The 21,653-nt window shown below is 47.7% G+C and overlaps 9 protein-coding genes across 9 annotated transcripts; 3 read left to right on the top strand and 6 right to left on the bottom strand.

The window, feature by feature from the left end:
- Positions 1-2,686: 2,686 nt before the first annotated feature.
- Positions 2,687-3,875, bottom strand: EV420DRAFT_1482931 (uncharacterized protein; the record flags this gene model as incomplete). The annotated part of the gene is made up of 4 exons (XM_060469934.1): positions 2,687-2,827; positions 2,969-3,229; positions 3,505-3,526; positions 3,589-3,875. The coding sequence occupies 4 exons, from the start codon at positions 3,873-3,875 to the stop codon at positions 2,687-2,689; spliced, it is 711 nt and encodes a 236-aa protein (XP_060327310.1).
- A 1,275-nt stretch (positions 3,876-5,150) lies between these two features.
- EV420DRAFT_1563554 (uncharacterized protein) lies at positions 5,151-6,795 on the bottom strand. The gene is made up of 5 exons (XM_060473941.1): positions 6,630-6,795; positions 6,332-6,581; positions 6,090-6,283; positions 5,872-6,026; positions 5,151-5,851 (listed from the first exon to the last, which is right to left on the bottom strand). The coding sequence occupies exons 1-5, from the start codon at positions 6,644-6,646 to the stop codon at positions 5,400-5,402; spliced, it is 1,068 nt and encodes a 355-aa protein (XP_060327309.1). The 5' UTR covers positions 6,647-6,795; the 3' UTR covers positions 5,151-5,399.
- A 269-nt stretch (positions 6,796-7,064) lies between these two features.
- EV420DRAFT_1563553 (mitochondrial inner membrane protein) lies at positions 7,065-7,990 on the bottom strand. Its single transcript, XM_060473940.1, has 5 exons — positions 7,887-7,990; positions 7,791-7,835; positions 7,531-7,733; positions 7,340-7,472; positions 7,065-7,266 (listed from the first exon to the last, which is right to left on the bottom strand). The coding sequence occupies exons 1-5, from the start codon at positions 7,963-7,965 to the stop codon at positions 7,229-7,231; spliced, it is 498 nt and encodes a 165-aa protein (XP_060327308.1). The 5' UTR covers positions 7,966-7,990; the 3' UTR covers positions 7,065-7,228.
- Positions 7,991-9,523: 1,533 nt separating this feature from the next.
- Positions 9,524-10,666, top strand: EV420DRAFT_1563548 (fatty acid hydroxylase). Its single transcript, XM_060473939.1, has 4 exons — positions 9,524-9,993; positions 10,042-10,142; positions 10,200-10,273; positions 10,386-10,666. The coding sequence occupies exons 1-4, from the start codon at positions 9,551-9,553 to the stop codon at positions 10,554-10,556; spliced, it is 789 nt and encodes a 262-aa protein (XP_060327307.1). The 5' UTR covers positions 9,524-9,550; the 3' UTR covers positions 10,557-10,666.
- EV420DRAFT_1563545 (P-loop containing nucleoside triphosphate hydrolase protein) lies at positions 10,667-11,959 on the bottom strand. The gene is made up of 7 exons (XM_060473938.1): positions 11,842-11,959; positions 11,651-11,789; positions 11,470-11,601; positions 11,350-11,420; positions 11,234-11,309; positions 11,030-11,115; positions 10,667-10,980 (listed from the first exon to the last, which is right to left on the bottom strand). The coding sequence occupies exons 1-7, from the start codon at positions 11,893-11,895 to the stop codon at positions 10,690-10,692; spliced, it is 849 nt and encodes a 282-aa protein (XP_060327306.1). The 5' UTR covers positions 11,896-11,959; the 3' UTR covers positions 10,667-10,689.
- A 1,061-nt stretch (positions 11,960-13,020) lies between these two features.
- EV420DRAFT_1646662 (histone deacetylase complex, SIN3 component) lies at positions 13,021-17,163 on the bottom strand (the record flags this gene model as incomplete). Its single annotated transcript, XM_060477940.1, has 12 exons — positions 13,021-13,255; positions 13,309-13,364; positions 13,420-13,533; positions 13,589-13,747; positions 13,798-13,851; positions 13,907-14,161; positions 14,217-15,377; positions 15,428-15,850; positions 15,943-16,089; positions 16,142-16,335; positions 16,472-16,671; positions 16,721-17,163. 12 exons carry the CDS (start codon positions 17,161-17,163, stop codon positions 13,021-13,023), a joined length of 3,441 nt encoding a protein of 1,146 aa, XP_060327305.1.
- A 239-nt stretch (positions 17,164-17,402) lies between these two features.
- On the top strand, positions 17,403-17,663 carry EV420DRAFT_1274908 (uncharacterized protein; the record flags this gene model as incomplete). The annotated part of the gene is made up of 1 exon (XM_060467873.1): positions 17,403-17,663. A coding segment is annotated over one exon (261 nt), but the record flags the coding sequence as incomplete, so codon positions are not given.
- A 1,234-nt stretch (positions 17,664-18,897) lies between these two features.
- On the top strand, positions 18,898-19,590 carry EV420DRAFT_1482926 (uncharacterized protein; the record flags this gene model as incomplete). The annotated part of the gene is made up of 3 exons (XM_060469933.1): positions 18,898-18,964; positions 19,177-19,329; positions 19,352-19,590. The coding sequence occupies 3 exons, from the start codon at positions 18,898-18,900 to the stop codon at positions 19,588-19,590; spliced, it is 459 nt and encodes a 152-aa protein (XP_060327303.1).
- Positions 19,591-19,827: 237 nt separating this feature from the next.
- On the bottom strand, positions 19,828-21,587 carry EV420DRAFT_754958 (uncharacterized protein). Its single transcript, XM_060483358.1, has 7 exons — positions 21,523-21,587; positions 21,103-21,469; positions 20,888-21,050; positions 20,657-20,822; positions 20,441-20,604; positions 20,319-20,386; positions 19,828-20,267 (listed from the first exon to the last, which is right to left on the bottom strand). Exons 2-7 carry the CDS (start codon positions 21,388-21,390, stop codon positions 20,136-20,138), a joined length of 981 nt encoding a protein of 326 aa, XP_060327302.1. The 5' UTR covers positions 21,391-21,469; positions 21,523-21,587; the 3' UTR covers positions 19,828-20,135.
- Positions 21,588-21,653: the final 66 nt, after the last annotated feature.

The following is a 21,653-nucleotide window of genomic DNA, read 5'->3' as shown; positions in this document are numbered from 1 at the left end:
TGACCTGGGGGAAGGAACAAAAAGAGATGTTTGAGAAACTCAAATGCCAATTCACAATGGAAGTCATATTGGTGATGCCAAATGACTACAACAAGTTTTGCATGGAGGCAGACTCCAGTGAAGGAGCAATTGGTGCTGTCCTGTCACAGGAACAGGAAGGAAAATGGTGCCTGATCGCATTCTTGTCAAAATCTCTTTCCATGATAGAACAGAATTATGAGATTTACAACAAAGAACTACTTGCAATAATGATCACCTTGAAAGAATGGCAACATTATCTCATGGGTGCTCATCAAGATTTTGAAATTTGACATGCAGCAGAAGGCAGCTCTGCTACATCCAAACACTGTGCCATCTTGACCATGGGAACACATTTTGGTCAATATGGTCACTGGATTTTCAGAATCCAAAGGCTACAATGTGGTGTTAGTTATCATAGACCGATTCTCAAAATACATCATGCTGATTCCCTATACAAAGGAACTCTCATCAAGTGGGTGGGCCAAAATCCTATGTGACAAGATTATCTGCTGATTTGGGATAACCTCTTCTAAGGTCATTTCTGATTGAGGATCCCAATTCATCTTGAAATTTATCACCAAATTATATGTGATGATGAACATTCAAGAAAATCTGTCAACAGCTTACCACCTGCAGACAGATGGACAAATGGAGCAGATTAACCAAGAGCTCGAAAAATACCTTTGAGTCTTGTTAACCACAAACAGGACAATTAGAGTGAATGGCTGCAGTGGGCAGCATTCACTCACAACAACCGCCAACACTCTGCAACAGGCTTTTCCCTCATCAAACTTGTCTTTGGACATGATGGAGAAATTCATCCAACTGTGGTGAGGTCATCGGAAACACTATCAGTAACTGACTTCATCACTAGCCTTCAGAGAGTCCACAAGATAGTGGAAGAGTCTCTGCACAAGGCCGCTGAGGTTATGAGAAAGGCTTATGACAAACACACTCGTCCTGCATAGGAGTACCAACCGGGTGACAAAGTCTGGTTGGACTCAACCAACCTTCATCTTCCACAACTGACAAAAAAGCTACATGACAAATGTGTTGGACCCTTCAAGATAATCTCAAAGAAGAGGACCTCTGCCTATGAGCTGAGGCTACTGCCAGGTTGGAGAATCCACAACAAGTTCAATGAACGATACCTAACTCTGTACATCCCTCCAGAGTTTCTGAATCAGGAGAAACCACCGCCACCTGAGCTGGAGCTTATGGACAGTGAAGAAGAATATGAAGTAGAGGAACTACTTCAAAACCACAACCATATTATCGGTCAAGGATGCAACTAGAGGACCATAACAGAATATTTGGTCAAATGGAAAGGATATTCAGTGGAGGAAGCCACATGAGTCAAGAGAAGTGACCTTGCCAATGCTGAAGAACTTGTCAATCACTACAAGAACAAGGAAGACTGCATAGGAGATCACAATTTGTGACACTTGGAGAACCAGATGAGGGGATGTATAACCATATTATCTCCTGGCTTTTCAACCAAGAGCTCAACAGTCTTGCTAGATGAGCAGGGCTATTATTCATCAGACATGGATGAAGATGTCTTTGAAGATGAACACTTGGTGTCTCCTCTTATGACTCAAACTGACCCTAGCTCCTTCTCACAAGAATGGGGCATGTCTGCTTGGAGACAAACCAAGGACTACGAATGGGATATGGAATTTACTAACTCCCTTGACTCAGGGAGTGAGTATGTCTAATGACTGTCAGGACAACAGTCTTAGTCAGGGGGTATTATTACAATCTTACTCCTATTTTTCTTATCTTCTGGACCCACGATATTCCACTGGCACACCTCCTATCCATTTACCCAGTTGCTGTCACCCCGCTGATGACTCATCAACAGCTGCCACATTCTAGATGACCAATGTACTGCATGCGCCATCATGCTCCCCTTGATGGCATCATGCTTTTTAGTGGTTTAGCAATACAGACTGCTAGTCGAGGGTGGTTTATGGGATGAGGACTGTTCAGATGGAGTCCTGTGTCAATGCAGGTGATATGTGCTCTTTACTCTCATTTGTTGGGGACACACTTCTTTCAGTGTCCTCACTCCTCATTTGCTACAAAGTGCACTTCTCAATGCATGTGCCCCAGCAGATACTGTTATTAGTACAAGTCTAACATGTATTTAAGCTATGCTGTGGCTTTAGACCCTAGCTTTGGCTAAGGTTATATACTCCTAACTCTTACAAGCCTTTTGCTCTCGCTATCTACTTCTCTAATACTGAATCACTGAACGTGAGTGACAGGATAGAGAACATGCCTTGGTCCAGATTAGAGTTAGTGCTTAACAAGCAGTGATTACCTGGTGACCCATTGCTACTGAGGCAAGTTCTTCAATTGTTTTTGTGCATGATAAAGCCTTGGAAATGTTTGCCTCCATATGATTGAACTGCGCCTTTATCTTCTGGTCCTGCATATCCTCCATGAAGACCCAATATTGAGCTAGATAGACAAGAAGATGGCTACTCACAAGTCCTGTTGTATGGTATCATGTATTACTGACATCAGGGAATTGTAATCAGGAGCCAGTGATGCATTGAAAATAGTCTTAGTGCTCATCTTGATAGCCCTTTTTGTTGTTCTTGTTATGGAATAAGGCACTGCATAGCTGTGTGAGTTTGACTGCTCCTCTTTCTGAAACTCAGACTGCACATGCAACAGCCTCAGAAGATTCCTCTGAAAGTGAAGCAAGAGCAATGGTGGCATCATTGTCCTTGTTAGCAAGCAGCACCAGAGGTTCAATTTTGTTCTTTGCCCAGTATCTTGCACACTCATTGTATGCCTAGACCACAAAGTTCAGCTCTTTATGCATGCTACAGCCAGCCTAGAAGCAGAGATTCAGCTTGTGTTTGGCATCCTCAGAGAGATTTTCAAACTGCTCTTCACCTAGCTGTAGAGCCAATGCATCCATGCCAGCCTTTACTTGTGCATCTCTTTCAATGTCATTCAGTGTATCCCACATCTGAGCACTCCCTGCAGCTGCAATGTATTCAGTCTTTACATCCATCAAAATGCATAGTACATCATTGAGGTTCTGAGATAAAAGATGCTCCCAGCCAAGGTCTATCCATGATACATCATGCTTCCATGCTTGTATGAGTTGCACAGTCTTCTTCTGGTCATTTGCATGATCACCATTCATGCCTTTGAGAATATGAAGGAAATGAGATGTAGTGAATGTGATCTGGATGCGTTTTGTGAGTGATCATTCATTGAATAGGTGAGCAATGTTTGTGATTTTGGTTCTCCAGTTTTCAACCTGCACTTCACTTGTATGTGAGACAGTAGATCCCACTGAGAGAAGGCGATTTCAATGTGAAAGATGTTGTGATGGGTCTGCATAGTTGGAAACAAGCAAATTGACATACATGGACTCATAATTAGTTGCTTTATGTGATGTTGCATCATCACTAGCTGTTAAAGCTGAAGGCATGTTAGTATGAACAGCCATTAACTCACTGTATTGATGGCTAACCTTTTGCTGTGGCCATCTCATAGCCAATTTGAATCACTGCTGCTACACCTCCCTCTCTCAACACTCACATAACAGATGTCCAACTCATACACTCTTTGAGATCAGCCCCAGCAAATTTTGCAACAGCTTGAAGGAGCAGCCCAACAGATCCTTGATAGCAACCATGCTTGACAAACAGATGAGCCAAGTCCCAGGATGCTGGGGTGTAAGTACCTTTCTCCATCATTTTCCATATTGAATGCCACAATGCATTCTTTGTGATTCCTTGTGCTTTGTCCCTTGGTTTCTGAGAGCATGTCATCTTCAGAAACAGGGCTTTACTCTTCTTCCATGCATCTTTCAGCTTTGTATTCATCTCACCAATGATAATATTCCATTCCTCAATAGAAGCAGTCAGCCATTTGATCTCAGAGTGAAAACCAGTGTTCTCCTGATTTGTTCAGAGCAAAGACAGCTGTAAAGTATGTTTATCTGCCTTCAGTTGATCCCATAACTTTGTTGTTCACTGTAGAGAGTGCTGGCAACTCCTGAGCTTCTTATAGTAGATATCAAAGTGGTGAAGTTTCTCATCAAGAGAATCTCGAGTCAGTTCAAGCAAGTTCTCAGCAGAGCCAAGATATTCAAGAGCATCAGAAAGCTTCACATGAGTGAGTCTGAGATCCTCTTCCTTCTCATTGAGTCATATCTGAAGATTCTGAGCAGAGTTTTGGAGCAACATGACAAGAAGCAAAGAAGCATGATCTGATGTCCGAGTTTTTGATTTAAAAGACCGTGTTGAGCATGATATCAGCAATTCAGTGTCAGGAACCAGACTGGACTGTCCCAAGTCTTCCACAGAGCTGTCCATGTCCTCATCTCCTTCCAACTTGCTGGCATATGCATTCCATTCTGACCCTTTGCTCAACCTTTGTGTAACCTTTCTCTGCACTCAAGAATGGTGACCCATGGTAAGATGTGTTGCTAAAAGATGCTATAAGCACTGGTAAGATTTGTTGTTCAAAGAGAACACATACAGGCCTGCCTATGAGCCAGAGTCCAATAATTATGGTGCTTGAATGCAGCTAAGCATGTCCTATCACATGCATGTCACATTAATTTACTGGTATGCGACTTCAATTAAAAATGCTGAGATTAGTTTTGCACATTTCCTTGTGATTACCACTGAAAGTACACATGAATTTGGCTCTGCCATCATGCCTTGAGCTTCTATTATTTAACCAGATACTGTATGAATGCAGTTTGCATAAATTACAGGCATTCCACCCAAATTTAGCAGGCAAAAGAGCAAGATTCAAAATGGTGGCTTTAATTACTCCTTAATAGCTGAAATGATGGATGAGCCTAGTATGTATTTAGGTCTAGTTTAATGCCTTGAGCTTCAAATATTGCTGAAATCATTTCCTTTCCCAAACCTGAATTCTTCAAAGCTGTTGTCAAGCTGTATTGCATACTATATGCAAAGATATTTTCTAAGAAAGGTGGGACATGAAAAATACAGCTATATTTGAGATATGACAGTGGCTAATACATGTTTTCGAGTGATAGAGCAAGCAGCATTCACTTGGGACATGTTGAAAATTTGCGATCAGCCAAATGAACCATGGGAATGTTCAGCCTGATCCAGGACATTGTCCACCACCAAAAATTTGAGCTCAGTCATCTTGATCATGAGCTTGCCTCCCATTCAAGACGATCGGTTACAGGTCTATCATATATAACCCGTTCCCTTCCATACTTCAGTTTTTTCCCAGTTCTACTAATACAGTCATTAACCCTGTCACTTGGTTTGAGCTCGTCATGTGAGGTTCTGTGACCTTCGTCACCGCTTCCTCACACCTAGTTAGCAGTAAACATATAATGGTTAAATTGTAGGGGGAAATCATGTCCATCCAAGTATATCCACTGGCCTCATAGATTTAGGAAATGGAGAGGCCCCAATCATACCAACCTGTGCCCATGCATCTACAAGATAGTTCGACCAGAACAACAACCAAGCCATAGTCCATATCCACCCCCAAAGACCTCCAACCCTAACTCCAAAAACCCGACGAAACGCACCCTCGGCAAGAACACCAATCGCACTGACTAGAAACAAACATCCAGAGTCCCAAAACTTTGCACGATGGCCCATACCCCACACACCAAGATAATGGATCACGGCAGACGTGGTGAAGGAACCCAGGACCATCCCCACACGCCCTGGACCCAAGGGTATGCCACCAAAGGAGACATAAACAGGCTTAAGAGCCTGATGCCATCTCCTAGCCCAAAATTGGGACAAAGAAGTGGACAACCATGGATCATCAAAGAGCGGAGGCCACTCAGTTGGATCTTGACGGAAATACGATGACGCCACGATGGAGTAGCAGCATCATATTCGCTCTGCATCGCACAGTACATCACGACGACTGAAAGAAGCGTGATGTACGTCGAGCGAAGGGTAGGAAGGGGTCCGTCAAGTATCGTTCCTCCCCCAACGCTTGCCAAACGTGTCAGGCGAGAGCGACTGGATGTGATAATGAGTCAAGTCGAGAATGAGGGCGTGAACAAGCAGGGAAATCAAAGTGACACCGGCAAAACAAATCTAGACGAGGTCGGCCGTCTCTCGGGTGGAATATAGACATTTGCGCCCCAGTTCCAGCCGATGCCCCGTAAACTAGTCAGGAGACGAGAAAGTGTCGACTTGGACGGATCCGATATCTTGCAAGGTGCTTCAGAGAATGTCCAGATAGTAGCGCGCATACTCGACACAGTTGTCAAGATCTACCCAGCCTTGTTAGGTATTTCAAAGTGGCTACGCGATGCACTTACGAGTAGGAGCTGGTTCAGATGCATCTGTGTTTCCTCCCCATTGGACAAGTCAAGCACTACAGCACAACGATACATCGCATACAGAGTTGCCGGTAAAAATCCCAGACGTATCACGAAAGGATGGGAGCGCAGAGTGAGAATTGCGCTCATGCAGTAACACAAAAACGCTGGCAGGATGTACTGAAGGAAAGTGGGGAGATCCACAGGCTGTCTTGCTCTTGTGTTGAACTGTGGTGGGGCATAATGGGACCTGTTCCTCGAATTAGGTGTAGTTCGTCTGTATGAGCTAGCGACGCACCAAGTATCCCATGACATCTCAACAACGGCGCTCTCGTTAACAGCGCTCTAAGTTGAAGTGAGGGCCGGTCGAAGCCGGATACAGCGCCGCTGAGGACTCCGTCGTTGACCGAGCCATCACAGGTTACGTCCGCGAACTTAGATCGTTATCGGTGCCAGGAGTAATGGTAGTCAACGTCAAGGTCAACCTGAACTCGGCAATTGCCGCCGCGCGAAGAACCTCTAACGTTCAGCGCAGCTCTCTGCATGGTCAAAATCCTTCTCCTGTATGTCTGAATATATGATACATCCTAACTTTGAAATGGAATTATACATCGAGCTCCAGAAAAGGCTAGGAAATGGGATGCCGACTCTTTGTGAGTTCTTCCTCAAAGTCGAATCAAACAATGGCTCTTTGGTAATATTCTTCATACGAACGAGAAGCTAATCAACAATGGTGAAAGTTCGTACATTTTAGCAGCGGGACATATTTTCCCAAGATAGATGTACTCTAAGAGTGCGCAGAGTGCTCGAAAGCTCTGAGATACCGACGGAGGTAACATCGAGGTCAGCAGGGAACGCGAACATGCAAGGGGGCCACGGTTCCACAAGATACCCGGCCTATGCAGTCCAAACTCTAGCAATCAGCTCCGTCAGGCCTAAACGACAACCACGCTCAACGTTAGCATTCAAGAACGACAGTTCCTCTAAAGCTCAGCGCTCAGCTCTCACCAATATCATTCGTATTAAACTGATACACCCCAACGAGAACTCCCACAGTCGCAGTCCTCATAGTCCACGTCACTATAGGCCCAAGAACAGGGAACTTGCGCTTATGGAGATAGTCAACGAAGATCGAATCCAACTAGCAGGAAAACATATGAACTCTTCGGTTGAACACGGACTCGGAACTCAGAACGTACCCCAATATACGTATGCATCACCAAACTAGCTCCAAGAACACCATCAAGAACCGGATAGTTACTCCCACTCGTGACGAACGCAGCAGCAGTCAAAGGGACGAGCCCAGCCGACAAAAGACGTTCAAAGGCCCAGTGGTACGAGCCCGCCGATCTCGAGGGCTTCGGGAAGGTCGTTGGGTCATTCACGGTTCCCTTATACACGGCTGAACAAAAAAAGTGAACAAAACCGCGCCAAACGCGATTATCGAGAGCAAACGCACGTCCACCGGGAATGTACAGAGATGGATCACTGGATGCATGCCTGACTGCTAGACTCTGAGTATAATATCGGTCCCCTGACAGTGCATAAGACATACCAGCACCAGGCACCCTCGACCCTAAGCGTTGAACAAGCGATCTTGACAGTGACGAACGAAGGATAAGAGACGAGGACATCGTGGTGAACCAGGATAAAGTTGTGTTGATCGCTGACCGGCAACCAATTAACCCTCCGAATAGTCCCGACTTTGGTTCGTTCTACCCTCCGTGTATTCTGAACAGCTTTGTACTTGGTTTGTAGCCTTTATGTATTCAAAAGTTATTATACGTCCGCCAGGTGCTCCCTTCATGTCCACTTACATCTTCAACGCTTCATGCGTACAAGAAGGAACTCAACACAATGCTCGTATGGATAGTAAAACATCTTTTCTGATTGACGCACTGAAAAGGACATCGGAATTGACTTCAAGGACAAACTCGACATGACGAGGAGAGACCATCATCCATAAAAACGAATAATCGCGCCGTCGTCCGCGGTGGAACTTGAAGAATGACACAGGCGGTCTCCGTTTCGACTCGTTCTTCAACAATCACCTCGACTGGATGGTACATCAAGCACTATTTCATATGCACGTCGCCCTCGCTGTTGCGATACCTCTGCGTCTTCATAAAGTTATCGCCCACCAAATCCTCGCTTGACATCATCAGGCCGGACATTGTTCGAGATTGCGAGCTGCCAAATTATCATTAGAAATGGTTGAGGAACATTAACAATGACGCACAACTCGACCCATACGCATCGCCCATAGCCTTGAAACATATTGAAAGGCATAGATAGACGCCCGTAGCCTCCTCGTGTGTCAAACTCCACAAACGCGTACTTGAGCGAACTCCGACTTGACAGTTCATGATAATCCTGAACTGTGCTCCAAACCTGTCTCGAGTTACTTGCACACGAATAAGACATTCTCGAGAGGGCGAACGGCGCGTCTCTGACCTGTGAGCGCCGACACCACCGCATTTTTCACGCCCGACGCGCTCTTCTTCTTCTTTTCGGAGTTGAGATAGCAGTTCCTCGTTTTCATACGCCTGGTGGTCATAAGGAATGGGGAAGATGGCTGGACCAAGCCGGAGTAGGGTCGTCTGTGGATGGCATACCAGTAAAACACACCTAGCATAACGACGCGTCGAATCCACACATCCTTCAACTTATCCACCGCTTCGACGTGTCCGAAAACAGCCAAGTGAAGACGCGTGAGAGACTACTATTCTCCTCCATTACTAGCTGCAGTGCGATCGCCAGTTTAGGTGGAAACTCAGAGAAGGTAAGGAATAAAGGGATAATACACGCACTTTTGAAGACGAGGATACACTTGGCATGCATCTACAAGTAGAGAAAGCCAACTCAAAATCGGTAATCACCGCTTTGAATGTATTGCGATCAACCTTCTTGAAGGGAATGTCTCCAAGCGACTGCGCCTCGGCACCGGGCAACATTAGAGCTGACACGGTAATCAAACGCGGTAGACCAGCAGCTAGTCGAACCCAGCAGCCCAGACTGATGGAAAAGAGAGAAAGTGAACAACTGCACGAAACATGCTACTGCAAATGTCGTACGACGACACTTGGTCGAGAGTCGAGACTGAAGAAACGCTGCTAAATCCAGATTCGTTTCGGGAAACACGTGACCAAAAAAGTGGTGCGACACAGAAATATTAAGTTGATAAAAGCAAGACTTTGACCGAAGGCCACCGTCATCACCATGGATTTCGTCCTAAGCACCGCCGACGACCTCCTGCTCGACAAGGTCTGGGCGCACATCCTCCCTCTCTACACAAACACCACTACCTTCGAGCAACAACAATGGGAGCTACCATTGACATTTCCCCCAGCTTCATCATGGCCCCGCGACTACATCCCCCGCCAAATCATCTCTCTCTCCGTGCTCACCCTCATAGGTATCTTCGCGCTCTACTTCATCTTCGCGTGGCTCTCGTATCGATTCATCTTCAATCATGACATGATGCGCCATCCAAAATTCCTGCCGAACCAAGTCCGGCTGGAAATTATGACCAGTGTCCGGGCGTTCCCTGTCATGACTCTCCTCACCCTGCCATGGTTCGAAGCTGAAGTCCTGGGGTACAGCAAGCTGTACGATGGCCTCGATACTTATGGCTGGCCGTACCTGTTCGCTAGTATCCCCTTGTAAGTAATCAGTGTCCGCATCCGGCCTAGGTACTAACAGACAGACAGATTCCTCTTATTCACTGATTACTGCATCTACTGGGTACATCGATGGCTGCACGTCCCCTTCATCTACAAGGTCCTCCACAAACCCCACCACAAATGGATCAGTGCGTCCTCCTACCACTCACCGAAAGTAATACCACCTACTAACCTCCATCACCCAGTCCCATCCCCCTGGTCCTCACACGCCTTCCACCCCGTCGACGGCTACCTCCAATCCGTCCCGTACCACCTCTTCGTATTCCTCTTTCCCCCTCCACCGCATGGTCTACCTCGGCCTCTTCGTCTTTGTCAACTTTTGGTCCATATTGATCCACGACTCCGACATGGTCACCGGCCATCCACTCGAGACCGTCATTAACGGTCCTGCCCACCACACCCTCCACCACATATACTTCACGGTAAACTACGGCCAGTACTTCACCTGGGCAGACAGGGTCGGCAATTCTTACCGCCAGCCTGAAAAGAGCCTTGACCCTCTACTGGAGGTGCAGTTAAAAGGCAACAAAAAGGAGCAGTAACGACTTCTTACTAATATATAGACTACTTATTTCATGATACCAGGTCCATCGCGGGGGTTAATTACCTTGGATGAATCGTGTATATTTTCGAGCAAAAAAAATTGGAATATATGCATAAATTCTCGCAGTTAGGCTAGGAAACATGAGATCCCTGCAACGCCGCCCAGACCTTTTCTGCTACACTTCTCATTGCCTCATTCCAAGCCTTTCCTCCAGCTTCGTCCTCATTTCGCCCACTCAACGTATATGGTGTTCCTGAATCGCCACCTTCACTGACACCCGGCACCAGAGGAAGCTCGGCAAGTATATCCACCTCCATCTGCTTTGCAGCCTCGTGAAACCTCTCTGGTGAACCGAAAAGGTAATGAGGTGTCGAGCACTTCCCACAGATGAAATGGGACTGATTCAATATCAGACCGGTCACCTGAACCCATAAGTAAAACGCGCTAGCCCAATGAAAAGAGACGGCTCACAGGCACCGAAACCTTGCGGAACATTGTAATTCCCTTCTTCACGTCCGTCAGAGCTACATCCTGCGGCGTCGACACAATAACCGAACCTTTCTTTCACGTCAGTTGCCTTAACCTAAACCGAACAGTCATAATGCAATCACCATCAACATTAACCAGCTGTCCGAGTGTCAACGGGACATCACCCGTCCCAGGCGGCATATCCACCACAAGAACTGTCCAACCCGCGTCCCCCACTTCCCCCCGTCCAATCCACGTCGAACAACAACTGCTGAACGGCCTTCTGTACCATCAGCCCGCGCCATACTACATGCCGTATCGACGCCCTTCGGTAAGAGGTACCCCATTGACATCGTCGATAGTCCATGGTTCGTCACCGGCAGGAGCGCACCAGCTACAGTACCATTAAATCGTCACCAAATCGTCAAGTTATATGTACGCACATTCAGTGAGATTAGGTTCCCCAACATGAGACAGACCCATAAGCGTAGGCACCGACGGTCCAAATATATCCAGATCCAGGATACCCACCCGCAACCGCTGTGGGAGCATCGCCAATGCGAAAGCCAAGTTCACTTGGGGAAGACATAAGACATTAATAAGTAACCAACGAACCACACATACCAGTAACCGTACTCTTCCCCACCCCTCCCTTCCCACTAGCAACCACAATAACCTTTTTTACATTAGGCACGCCTCTCTTCGCTGGAGGACCCGTCCTCCGTGGGATCTGCGGAGGCACCGTTTTCTGTCTGGGAAGACCCTTTTAAATCAGTCGGGATGTATCGATACAATACATCACGGATATCTCTCACTAGAGGATTTTCATGGAACCGTACAGCACAAGTGCTGAATAGCCGCCGACGCATGGTGGTGGCCTCTGCTAAAAAGAGTTCAGTCCGGCCCGAGAAAAACGACACAGCCACCTCTCGCCCATCTGCATCTTCCCCATGGCACTGTGTTGCCTGCTGTGCTCATTATTGGTGACCCATTTCTTCACACGCCTTTCATACTGCTGAACGGATTAACCACGCTCTATACTAAGTACTCTTCGAAATGTGCACTTACAGACGCATGTATGGACGTTTGCGCGTACGGGAAGCTCAGGGTCATCGTAAATCACCTTCCCCCGCACAGCAAAACAAATTCATCTGCAAGCAATTGACCTTATCACGGAAGAGTACCCATCAACTCATGAACACCCTCTGCCTCACAGCATTCCACTAAATCCCTCCACAACTTCTATAAACACGGTGATAAATTCAAAGAAGGTTCAGTATGCATGGGGGACCTTCTCCGAATGCTACCTTCTAGTGGCAAAGGCGCCAGAAGGTACTCAAGTATCTGTATTTGATGTGGAATCAGCCTTCCACAACATACCCATGCATCCATCTGTCTGACCATTTACAGCAATGAGATTGGGTGACAAAATCCAAATATGCTTGTCCTGATGGGTTTTCAAGTCCTTCGTTCTGAAAGCATGGCGAGCTCGTAGACTCATAATTGTAGCGAGCCTGTGGTCGATCACTGGTACCCTGCGGGCCGTCATCAGTAGTGTTACTGATATATTGCTGATGATTAGCTCTGACGCAAACTTGACTCTGGAAATTTCAAGTCGCGAGAACAAGCTTTCTCCGATTTTGTCTTCTGATACTTACCTCTCTGTGATAGAAATTGTCTAAACTTGACATACGATGAGAATCTTCCGGCAGTTGGTTTCTTGAAGAAGCACCTAGAGATGTCGACGCCTTTAGTTACAATCGCAACTAGTGAGGGATATGGGACACCAGACGGCTCATCCATTTCGATGTCGTTTAGCTCCATTCAAATGTAATTCTAACTTGAAGTTATTCTGTCAGTTGGGTGGCTCTCGTTTAAAGCAGTAGATCAAACGCGGTGGGACAAGACAGTCTTAGATGATTTAAGCAAAACTAACAATATGATCTAATACGCGTTTACACCACAGCAAAAATATAGCACATACACAGCGTCAATTATGAAGGCACAGGCTCCGGCTTGGAGGAATTCTCTAACCATTTCTTCCGAAGGACATTCCTGGCCCGCAGGTTCTCCGTCGCCTTCTGAACATCCTCCTGCTGCCGTATCTTCCACAAATAATCCTCCGAATCCGACACGAAGAACAGTCGATACGTACGAACGCACACTTTGATCTTCAAACCATCACTGGTCTTGATGTTCGCTTCGGCTGGAATAGTAGCCGGCAGATTTCTAGTGACGAATGAATGAACATCTGACATGTTTCAAGGAGAGGCTGTGCTCACTTTCGTAGGAATGGCCGCCTGATCTTCGTTTGGGGTACATCGGTGGTCGGACCAGTCTGCTTAGCAAGGTGAGGATCATAGACAGCGATTAAAGAAATATTCATAGCTCACCTGAGCATAGGATTTTATGTACGCCTGCCACCGCCCAGTCAATACCTCCGAATCATCAAAGCTGGAATCATCCTTCCCAATCAACTGCATCGTCATCTTCTTAGATTCCGGCAGCTGATCCCATCCCGTCAATTCCGTATTACGATCTAAAAGTGCGAAAAGAACTTACCCAGTCGATACGGAACAGATTCTCGTCCGGCCCAAGCACCTTTTCGGCGTTATGCCGACTATTCAGGTAGTCTTGTGTCGTGAGTGAAGGAATACTTCGGTCTCGCTTCAGAGTTTCTAGTAGCTCTTGACTCTTGGAGTCGGCAAGGATTACTTGGACCTGTCGGACACATAAAACACATATCATCATTAGGAAACAATCAGTCTTACCTGTTTGATAATCGATCCGATCAGCTTGTCGATGGTAAAGATCTTGAAGGCTTCCTGAAGAGTAATCGTCAGCCATACCATCGAATCCTAATGAATGAAGAAGACGTACCTTAACTCCAAACATAAGCCGCATCTGTTCCTCAAACGCTGGCTGCTCTACTTCATTATCAAACAAGCGTTCGCAAGATTCGAGCATCAGCTCGTAAAAGTGGCTCGCATTCGCATTAGGATTGCTCATGCTCTCGATGAAAGCGGTAGCCTGAGGCGAAAGTCCGGTAACGATGAGGGGTGCTTTATTTTGTGGCCCCTCCGTCGCAAGCTGGTTCGAAATGTTTCGGAACTTCAAAAGACGCGTATACATGACCTATCACGACAATGGCATCAGAAGCTGTGAGACCTGAAATGTCCAACCAACGCACCTCGAGTAGCCGAAGCAAAACATAAAAGTGGGTATTCGTGAAGAAAGTGTTCTTGACACGTCGTTGCTGGCCTTCAGCTGGACTACCTTCAGCCGGCACGGGCGACGGCACTCTGGAAAGAGAAGGAGACGCTGCCTCTTGCGCTCTAGTTTTCCGGATCGTCGATTTAGCTTGCTCACTCTTGAGCAGTTTCTTCCTCAAGTCACCCGCAGCCGCTCCTGTGCCTCCCTTCCTCCCCTTACCACTCCCTTTCGAGCTCCCAACACTCGACACCTCCGCATCGCTAGCATCACTCACATCACTATCCGCAGTCTCTTGGACAACTTGGAAAGCGTTATTGAACACCACAGGATCCAGAACGAAGAATAGCGGAACAAACGAGCGGAGAAGCTGCTCTATCCGTTTACGATCCGTGAGTGCGATCTGCCCTTGAGTGCGGTCCAAGAACGAGAACGTCAGCTTTAGTCCGTCCTGTATCACGGACAGGTCCTCAACTACGAACTCTAGTTGATGGGAGGGTCGAGTTCTAGCGAAAAGGGGATCAATCAACGACGCGCGTTTCGCCATTTGTTCCTCCCTCGCTGCCTCAATCTGGTTGACGAAGGACTTGACCGAGGTAGCCTTCTTGTCTATCGACCTGAACGTAATGCTCTGGTGGTCGAGACTTTTGATGTAATTCCTCGCGTCAACTTCTCGCCACACCTTGTTCCACTCCCTCTGCGCCCGCTTCCATTCCTCCTCCTTGGCCTTCAGCCGGAGAAGCACTTGAGGAATCGCCTGTGAAGGGTAATCCTGCATCGCCTGAATCACCTCCAGTCCTGCCTCTCGACCCCAAATCTTCTTGATCACTCGGTGATTGATCGCCTTTGCTGATCCATTTAGGTTAGGCTTCAGCTTAAAGGTGGCTCGTTCGTCCGCACTTAACTGTGCAACTTTATTGCTGATGGGTTCGAGGATGGCAATCGTGCGAACGATGGCCTCGATATGGAAGTCATATTCGTGGCGTTCTTCCTCGCTGCGGTGGAGGGCTTCTTCGAAGACGTTTTTCTTATGAGATACCATAGCAGGATCTTCGCTTGTCCACGTTGGATGAGAGACCCATTCGTCGTTTAGCACCGAACGACACATGTCGTCGCGTCCGGAACAAGTGACATGAGCCTCCTGGATATGCATGAGCAGGGGGATCCACCAGATGACAAGAGAACGCTCACACTAGGATGCAGCTTACGATAGCTGCCGTACTTCATGCTCATGTCCATTCTAGTAGGTCGATCTTGGAAACCGGCTACGATAGGTCTCGTCATTCCGAAGAGCTGATTTTGCTCGAATATATGATAGTCCCGCTCCTTCTTTTCGTCCCAGCCCAGAATGTCCTTGAACTGCCGCATCAATTCGCCATCTCCTGCAAGGAAAGTTCGGCTTTCTTTGACCAACCGTCCCGTGTCAATGATGCCCTGAGTGAAGAGATTGACAACTTTGAGGAACTCGTTGTACGATTCTCGGCTATCGATTGATTGCTTTACGCGGTCGAAGAAGCGCGAGTCGTCTGGGAGCGGAGGAGGAAGAGCATGACGCCGTTCGGACTTGAATGTGGAAGGAATCTCTTGGGAGACAGTGGGTTTCAGTTTTTTAACCTATAAAAAGTCAGCTCAGCTACAGCAGTAATGAAAGTGGACATACCTTGTGAGGACTGCTCGACGACGGTTTCGGCTCCTTCTCTACCAACCTTCCTCTTTCTCTTCTGCGGAAGTAGGTGTCCTCCATCAACCTTTCTCTTGCCTTCGTCCATCATGACTGACTCTGGCATAAAAATATGGAAGTCGGCCCTCAGGTCAGGGTCATCTTTAAAAAGTCTGGCTATTTGTTTGGATACCTACGTCCCTTGTGAATTATGGATCCGATAGTGATAAACCGAAGACACACACTTCATCGATGTTATCGGATTTTTTGTGATAGCGTGATAAAATGTCAAGGAACTGCTTGTAGGTGTCTGGGTCACATCGTTGCTTGATCTTCTGAACATAATTGAAAGCAGGGCCCATTATCTGCTTATCCAAATCAAGGCTAAGACCTTTGGGATCGGGGGTTCTTGGGGGTAAAGGAGGTTCGGGATGTCGATCTATGGGAGGTATCAGCGCTGGAAGTAAGAATTAAATCCTGCAGGAAATAACTAATATATGACATTCTGATGGTGCAACGCATGGACTCGAGGCGTCTGTCCGCCATAGTCTCTCCCGAATACAAGTGGCACTCACCCGAAGGAAGAATGGGAGGTTGTTGATAAAGGATAACGGTTCCGTCACTGTTGGTGACGGTGATTCGATTGTGCGTGGAACCGTCCGAGGTGCATTCGATACGGTAGCCCGCCGGTAAAAAAGTGTTGAATCCAATGATGAGCTGCGGGTGGCCGAAGAAAAGATGGGATACACGCTGTATAACACCTGGTGTGTCGATCCTGTGCTCCCTGTGAGGATAAAAACAGGGAGAGATCACGGATTACGCACAGCTGGCTCTTAAATTCCTTCATAATGTCCAGAAATTGGTTATAGACGTCCGGCTGGTCCTGGAACTGGACCTTGACAGCATCAAGGTAGCTGAGGGCATCTGTCACGTTGAGCGGACGGGATTCCGGAGTATTCATGGGTGGCGAAGGGGGGGAGACGTCGACTACCATAGGATTCGATGGCTGCAGCAGTAGAGCAACCGAGTCCGACCTGGCCTCTGTCGTCACTGGGATCGGTGTAAGAGGCTGCTGGACGCCAGTATCCTTCACGGAGATCTCCTTGGAGATTTCGTTCTCCGGTGCGGTTGCCGTTTTCATGGAAGAATCGCCAGCTGTCCCATGGCTGGATATTAGGTTCTGATTGCCGGGTAAACCTGATCCTTTCGGCTCGGTGTCACGGACAGGCTCAGTATTCGGAGTTTGTGACGGGACGTCGACGTCCATGATGAATATGTCGTCGTCGGCAAGAGGAGAGTCCGAGCGTCGCTGTTGACGTCGAGGGAGAGGAAAAGCGGCAAACGTGGTCCGTGCACCGATCGCTGTCACACGTGGTCGGTTTGATGCCGCAATTTCAATTGGTCATTGTTTGCTTCCGCGCCAAACAAGCGCAAGAATGACTCCCGTGAATCCCGCAAAAGCGTGTCAAATTATCGACTGCTGATGACTATACGATTATAGAACCTGAAACACAGCGCAAGAGGAGACGACTCTCAGCACCGAGACCCTTCCCGATAGTCCCAGCGTCCGTCTCTGCCACAGGCCCACGTTCAGCGCATAAAGAAGGGAAGAACCTCATCTGCATAACACGCAAGACAGCCTTGGGAGCGTATATGCGGCGGTGCAAGGACCTCGTTCTAAAAGATGGGTACGGAGGGGAGGAGGATGGAGATATCACGTACGAGACGAGGGGAAAGTCGACGTTGAGTGGTGTTGACGTTCGATAGCAAACCGACAACAAAGGATGATTCCACCGTGTTTGCAGAGCCAGAACAGGAGGGAGAGGAAGATGTTGTGGAGGCTGTATGACCTGCTTATGGTGAGCTTCGTGCTGTTCGCTTTGTTTGGGTCACTGGACGGTTTCATAGCTGTATGCAACATCATGTATATTTGCTGCTAAAGCTAGGTCAAGTCAACGTTAATGGTGGTCTGATCACGTTAACCTTGACAGTAACCCGGCTGCAAACTGGAAAAAGAGGAGAATAGTACCATCAGAGAGCTCGTATGATTCGTACTGTCCACTTCTGTCAAGTCACTGACCCGGATACATATCAATTCCATAGGTGTACATCCATTTACCAAAGCCAGACCGAACGGAGCCGCAAGTCAAGGAGTAAACCACCGATCCTAGGACTTCGAGTACGAACAGCTGATTATACACGCGTTTATTCCGGCATGCACTAGCCTTAGCTTCAAATGAAAACCATCATTCCTAAAGCCTGTCGGAGAGAGAAACGGGAACCTAATGATGACGCGTTCGTATTCTTACACTCAGCCACCACTGCAGATGCGGCTCCCCCTTCGGATGGATGGATCATTAGCGCTTAGCCTGCGAACAAATGAACGATCTCAGACCGTCCGGCCCTGGCAACACTCCTACCAACTCCCAGCGCTAACAATTAAGCAGGTTTGCTTTCTTACGTCGACGAAGCACTCCACGATTCACCTCCAGAACCACAAGAAGTCGAACCCACCACCACCTTCTCCAAAGCCCTCTGCGACGCATCGTGCTCACTTCGACTCCCCATACTTTCCCTCAGACCAAGCCTACGGTTACGTTTACCGGACACGTATACGTACCAGACACTCGGAGACGTTGATCCCCCATATTCCCATTTACCCCCCGATCGCATACATGCTTAATCACCGCCCACGATTTTAGTCTCTCAAATTTCTCCGACAGAGCCCTTGTGCGGGCTCCTAACCCCAGTACCAAGCAGCGTCAAGTTCACCTTACCTCTTAATTCGCAAGACCCACCCCTGGCGTGTGAGAAGGCAGTTATCGAATTCTCATTATACAAGACATGCTTCACAAGTGCTAATTTACCCAATCTTTAATTATCCCACCCTGCAGGTCGGGTATACATCGCCCCCTCATCTTGGCCCCTGGGGTTTTTCTCACCCGTGTTCCTTATTTATAGGGCGCGTCAAGTGAAACGGGCGGACAGGCAAGGAAGAGTTATGGGTATTGACAACTCGGACTCGAAGCAACCTGACATCTCGTACCACTCCGACGAAGCCAAGTACCGTGACTGAAGATCCCTCCCTCCCTGAGGGATTCCCCCCTCGTGTGGAAGGACCTATCATCTGGGAAGGATAAGACTGGACGAGCGAGGACCAGTGGGTGTACCAACTTCGCGACGCCGAGCTGGAGGAGATCAACCGGGCGCACCAGTATTTCAAAGGTCTCCCCCCCTCATTTTTCGAATTGTGGCTCTAACTCAGCCTAATTTCTGCTAGGCACAGGAAAACCCACTAGGCTACATCAGCAAAGAGACGTTCCCCCCTTCCTCACCTTCGCTCGCGAGCTCTACTCTTGCCGGGGATTCTTCGTCTTACGAACCATCCCAATCGAGCAGTACACCCAAACAAACTTGGCGATCCTCTACGCTAGTACGCTCTTCTCATTCCCCAGTGTGCATCCATTTATTCACTCCCAACAGGTATATCCTCACACGTCGGCTCCGCCCGAGGAAAACAGGAGCTGTCCTCGCGCACATCAAAGACCTCACCGTCAGCCAGCAAGGCGGGATCGGGAACTCGGCGGACAAGCAGGTCTTCCAAACCGATGTCGGTGACCTCATTGCCTCGCTGGCTATCGTACACACCAATACGTCTGTAGGATATTGGGTTCCGCTTTTCAGCACAGCATGACTGTAGATTGGCAAGGTGTCAGGCAACGAGACAGCAGACTGAGCTCCAGGAGCACCAATAATAGTCCTGTTATAGATCTTTGTCGATTTTGGCAATGACGCTAATCAAGTCTCTTGGACAGTTTCTTCTTTGGAGAGTGCCGGCACGAAGCCGGTATGAATACACAGTAGTAGCGAGAGACGAGTTGGATCCCAAAATGGACTGGTCGGTCGAGCCCAGTAGCAAACGTGGCAAGGGCTCAATGTCTGGCTGTATGCCGGCTAAGTGACCATATTGGGCGCGGTGAAGTAGACATTACGGACATTGTTTTCGTCGTCCATGAAGTTGAGCTCGAGCTCCTGTTAGGATCCAAGTCAGTTCTATTCCGTGTAGGATAATGGCGATACCACGCCCTGCGATGGTCCACCACTTCATAGAAAAAGGATAGACTGAATATAGGGAAAGTTGGCGTACGAATTGGACAGAGAGCTGTAGTAAAGTAAAGAAGTTTGGGATAAGAAGGAATAATAGTCTGTGATACTAGCTAAATGCAATAACTCTGAGCTTTACATATCTCCTGCCCGCGATGGGCGCTTCTCATCTTTCCGGCGGGAGACATGATCCTCGTATTCGATGACAGAGATGAGAACGACTTGGAGCGTCTCAGACTTTTCCTCGCGGGAGTTTCTTGAGAACGTCTTCATTTGAAATAGTCAGCTGTGTTGACTGGAAACATGCCCTCTGCTTACCTTAAAACTAGGAATAGGGACTTTCGGGAAGCTCATATTGAACTCCGATGCCTCAACTGTCCCAGTCACTATGCATGAAATGGTAAACACGAGAAAAATATTCAAATAACACTAGAGCATACCAACTATTAGAGGTTCCCTATCGACACCACTGCAGTGTTTTAACACCGACTCTCCATGATTTCTCAGCCATTCGTGAGCGAGGTCGAGTACAGCGTCTCCTGCCATTGCAAATCTTGGCCGAGAAATACTGACCGAGTAATTCTCGGTGGGAATATCAGTCACCCTACGTTTCAATGTTAAAAAAACAGACTATGCCAAAACGAAGAAAAACACACCACCCCTGAGAATTTCGAATATTGATATTAAAGGAACTTGTCGAAGGTCCTGTCGACAGCCAACGTGAAAATATGTCCGTAATGTGCTCGATCGTGCCATCATTCTTAAGTAGTGCAACATCTCCCACCCTAGTCCCACACGCAAGCCATAATGGCACAATCTTGCCTTAGTGCCAGGAGAAGTAGTAGTCAGTGCATGCATTTCAAGCGCACAACAGGAAATATATGTACCTCGAAGGAAGGCCTCATCCTCGATGGCATTTTCTGCGGTCTGTGAACTCTGTGAACGCAAAAACACTCGGGTAGGATATGTAAGCCGTGGCATTCGTGGCCTTTGGAGCTCATTTAAAATAAGTCCTGTGGATGTATCCGAACGGACATAGGCCAAAATCACCTGCATGTGACGGTTAGTGAAGAAGACAAAAAGTCGAATTCGAAATCTTTACCTTGATACAGGCTTTGATGACTCCCCACTCTTCTCGAGTAAAATACAACTGAGCTTGGATACCATTTCGGTTCTTCCATACACCAAGGTTGACTGACGTTTTAAGACCTTCAACAAGCGCCACCGTCATCCTGCGCAAGAATGAGAAGTAAACGCCACGACAGAAGCCGATACTCCAAGACGTACAAGGTATAACCCCGTAGGGTTTCTTCGAGATTTTCATTGAACGCCCTGCTGAACGCCGGGTTGCGACTGGATGCTGTCTTGTAGGGTTTCTGCGACCCTTCATGCTCTCCAAGTATCGCACCCAAGGTATAAGTAAACCGGTATATCCTCTTCGTCAGGTATTCGACTTCTATAATCTGGCCCTGTGAGAGTATATGATTTGCGGGAGCTCGTCGACCACGATGGTTGATCGTACCTTTACCTGCTTATATGTATCATTGAGGTCGTCCAGGAACTCTCCCGCCAATTTCATTACTGGACTGAGTAGCGCCGTTACCCTAACTACGTCAGCCACGAAGCCACAACTGGGTATTGAGATTGACGCAG

The sequence above is a fragment of the Desarmillaria tabescens genome (assembly GCF_030435595.1).
Source record: "Desarmillaria tabescens strain CCBAS 213 chromosome Unknown EV420scaffold_36, whole genome shotgun sequence".
Taxonomy (NCBI): domain Eukaryota; kingdom Fungi; phylum Basidiomycota; class Agaricomycetes; order Agaricales; family Physalacriaceae; genus Desarmillaria; species Desarmillaria tabescens.
The sequence above is the reverse complement of the archived record's forward strand: the minus strand, read 5'-3'. Positions and strand labels throughout refer to the sequence as shown.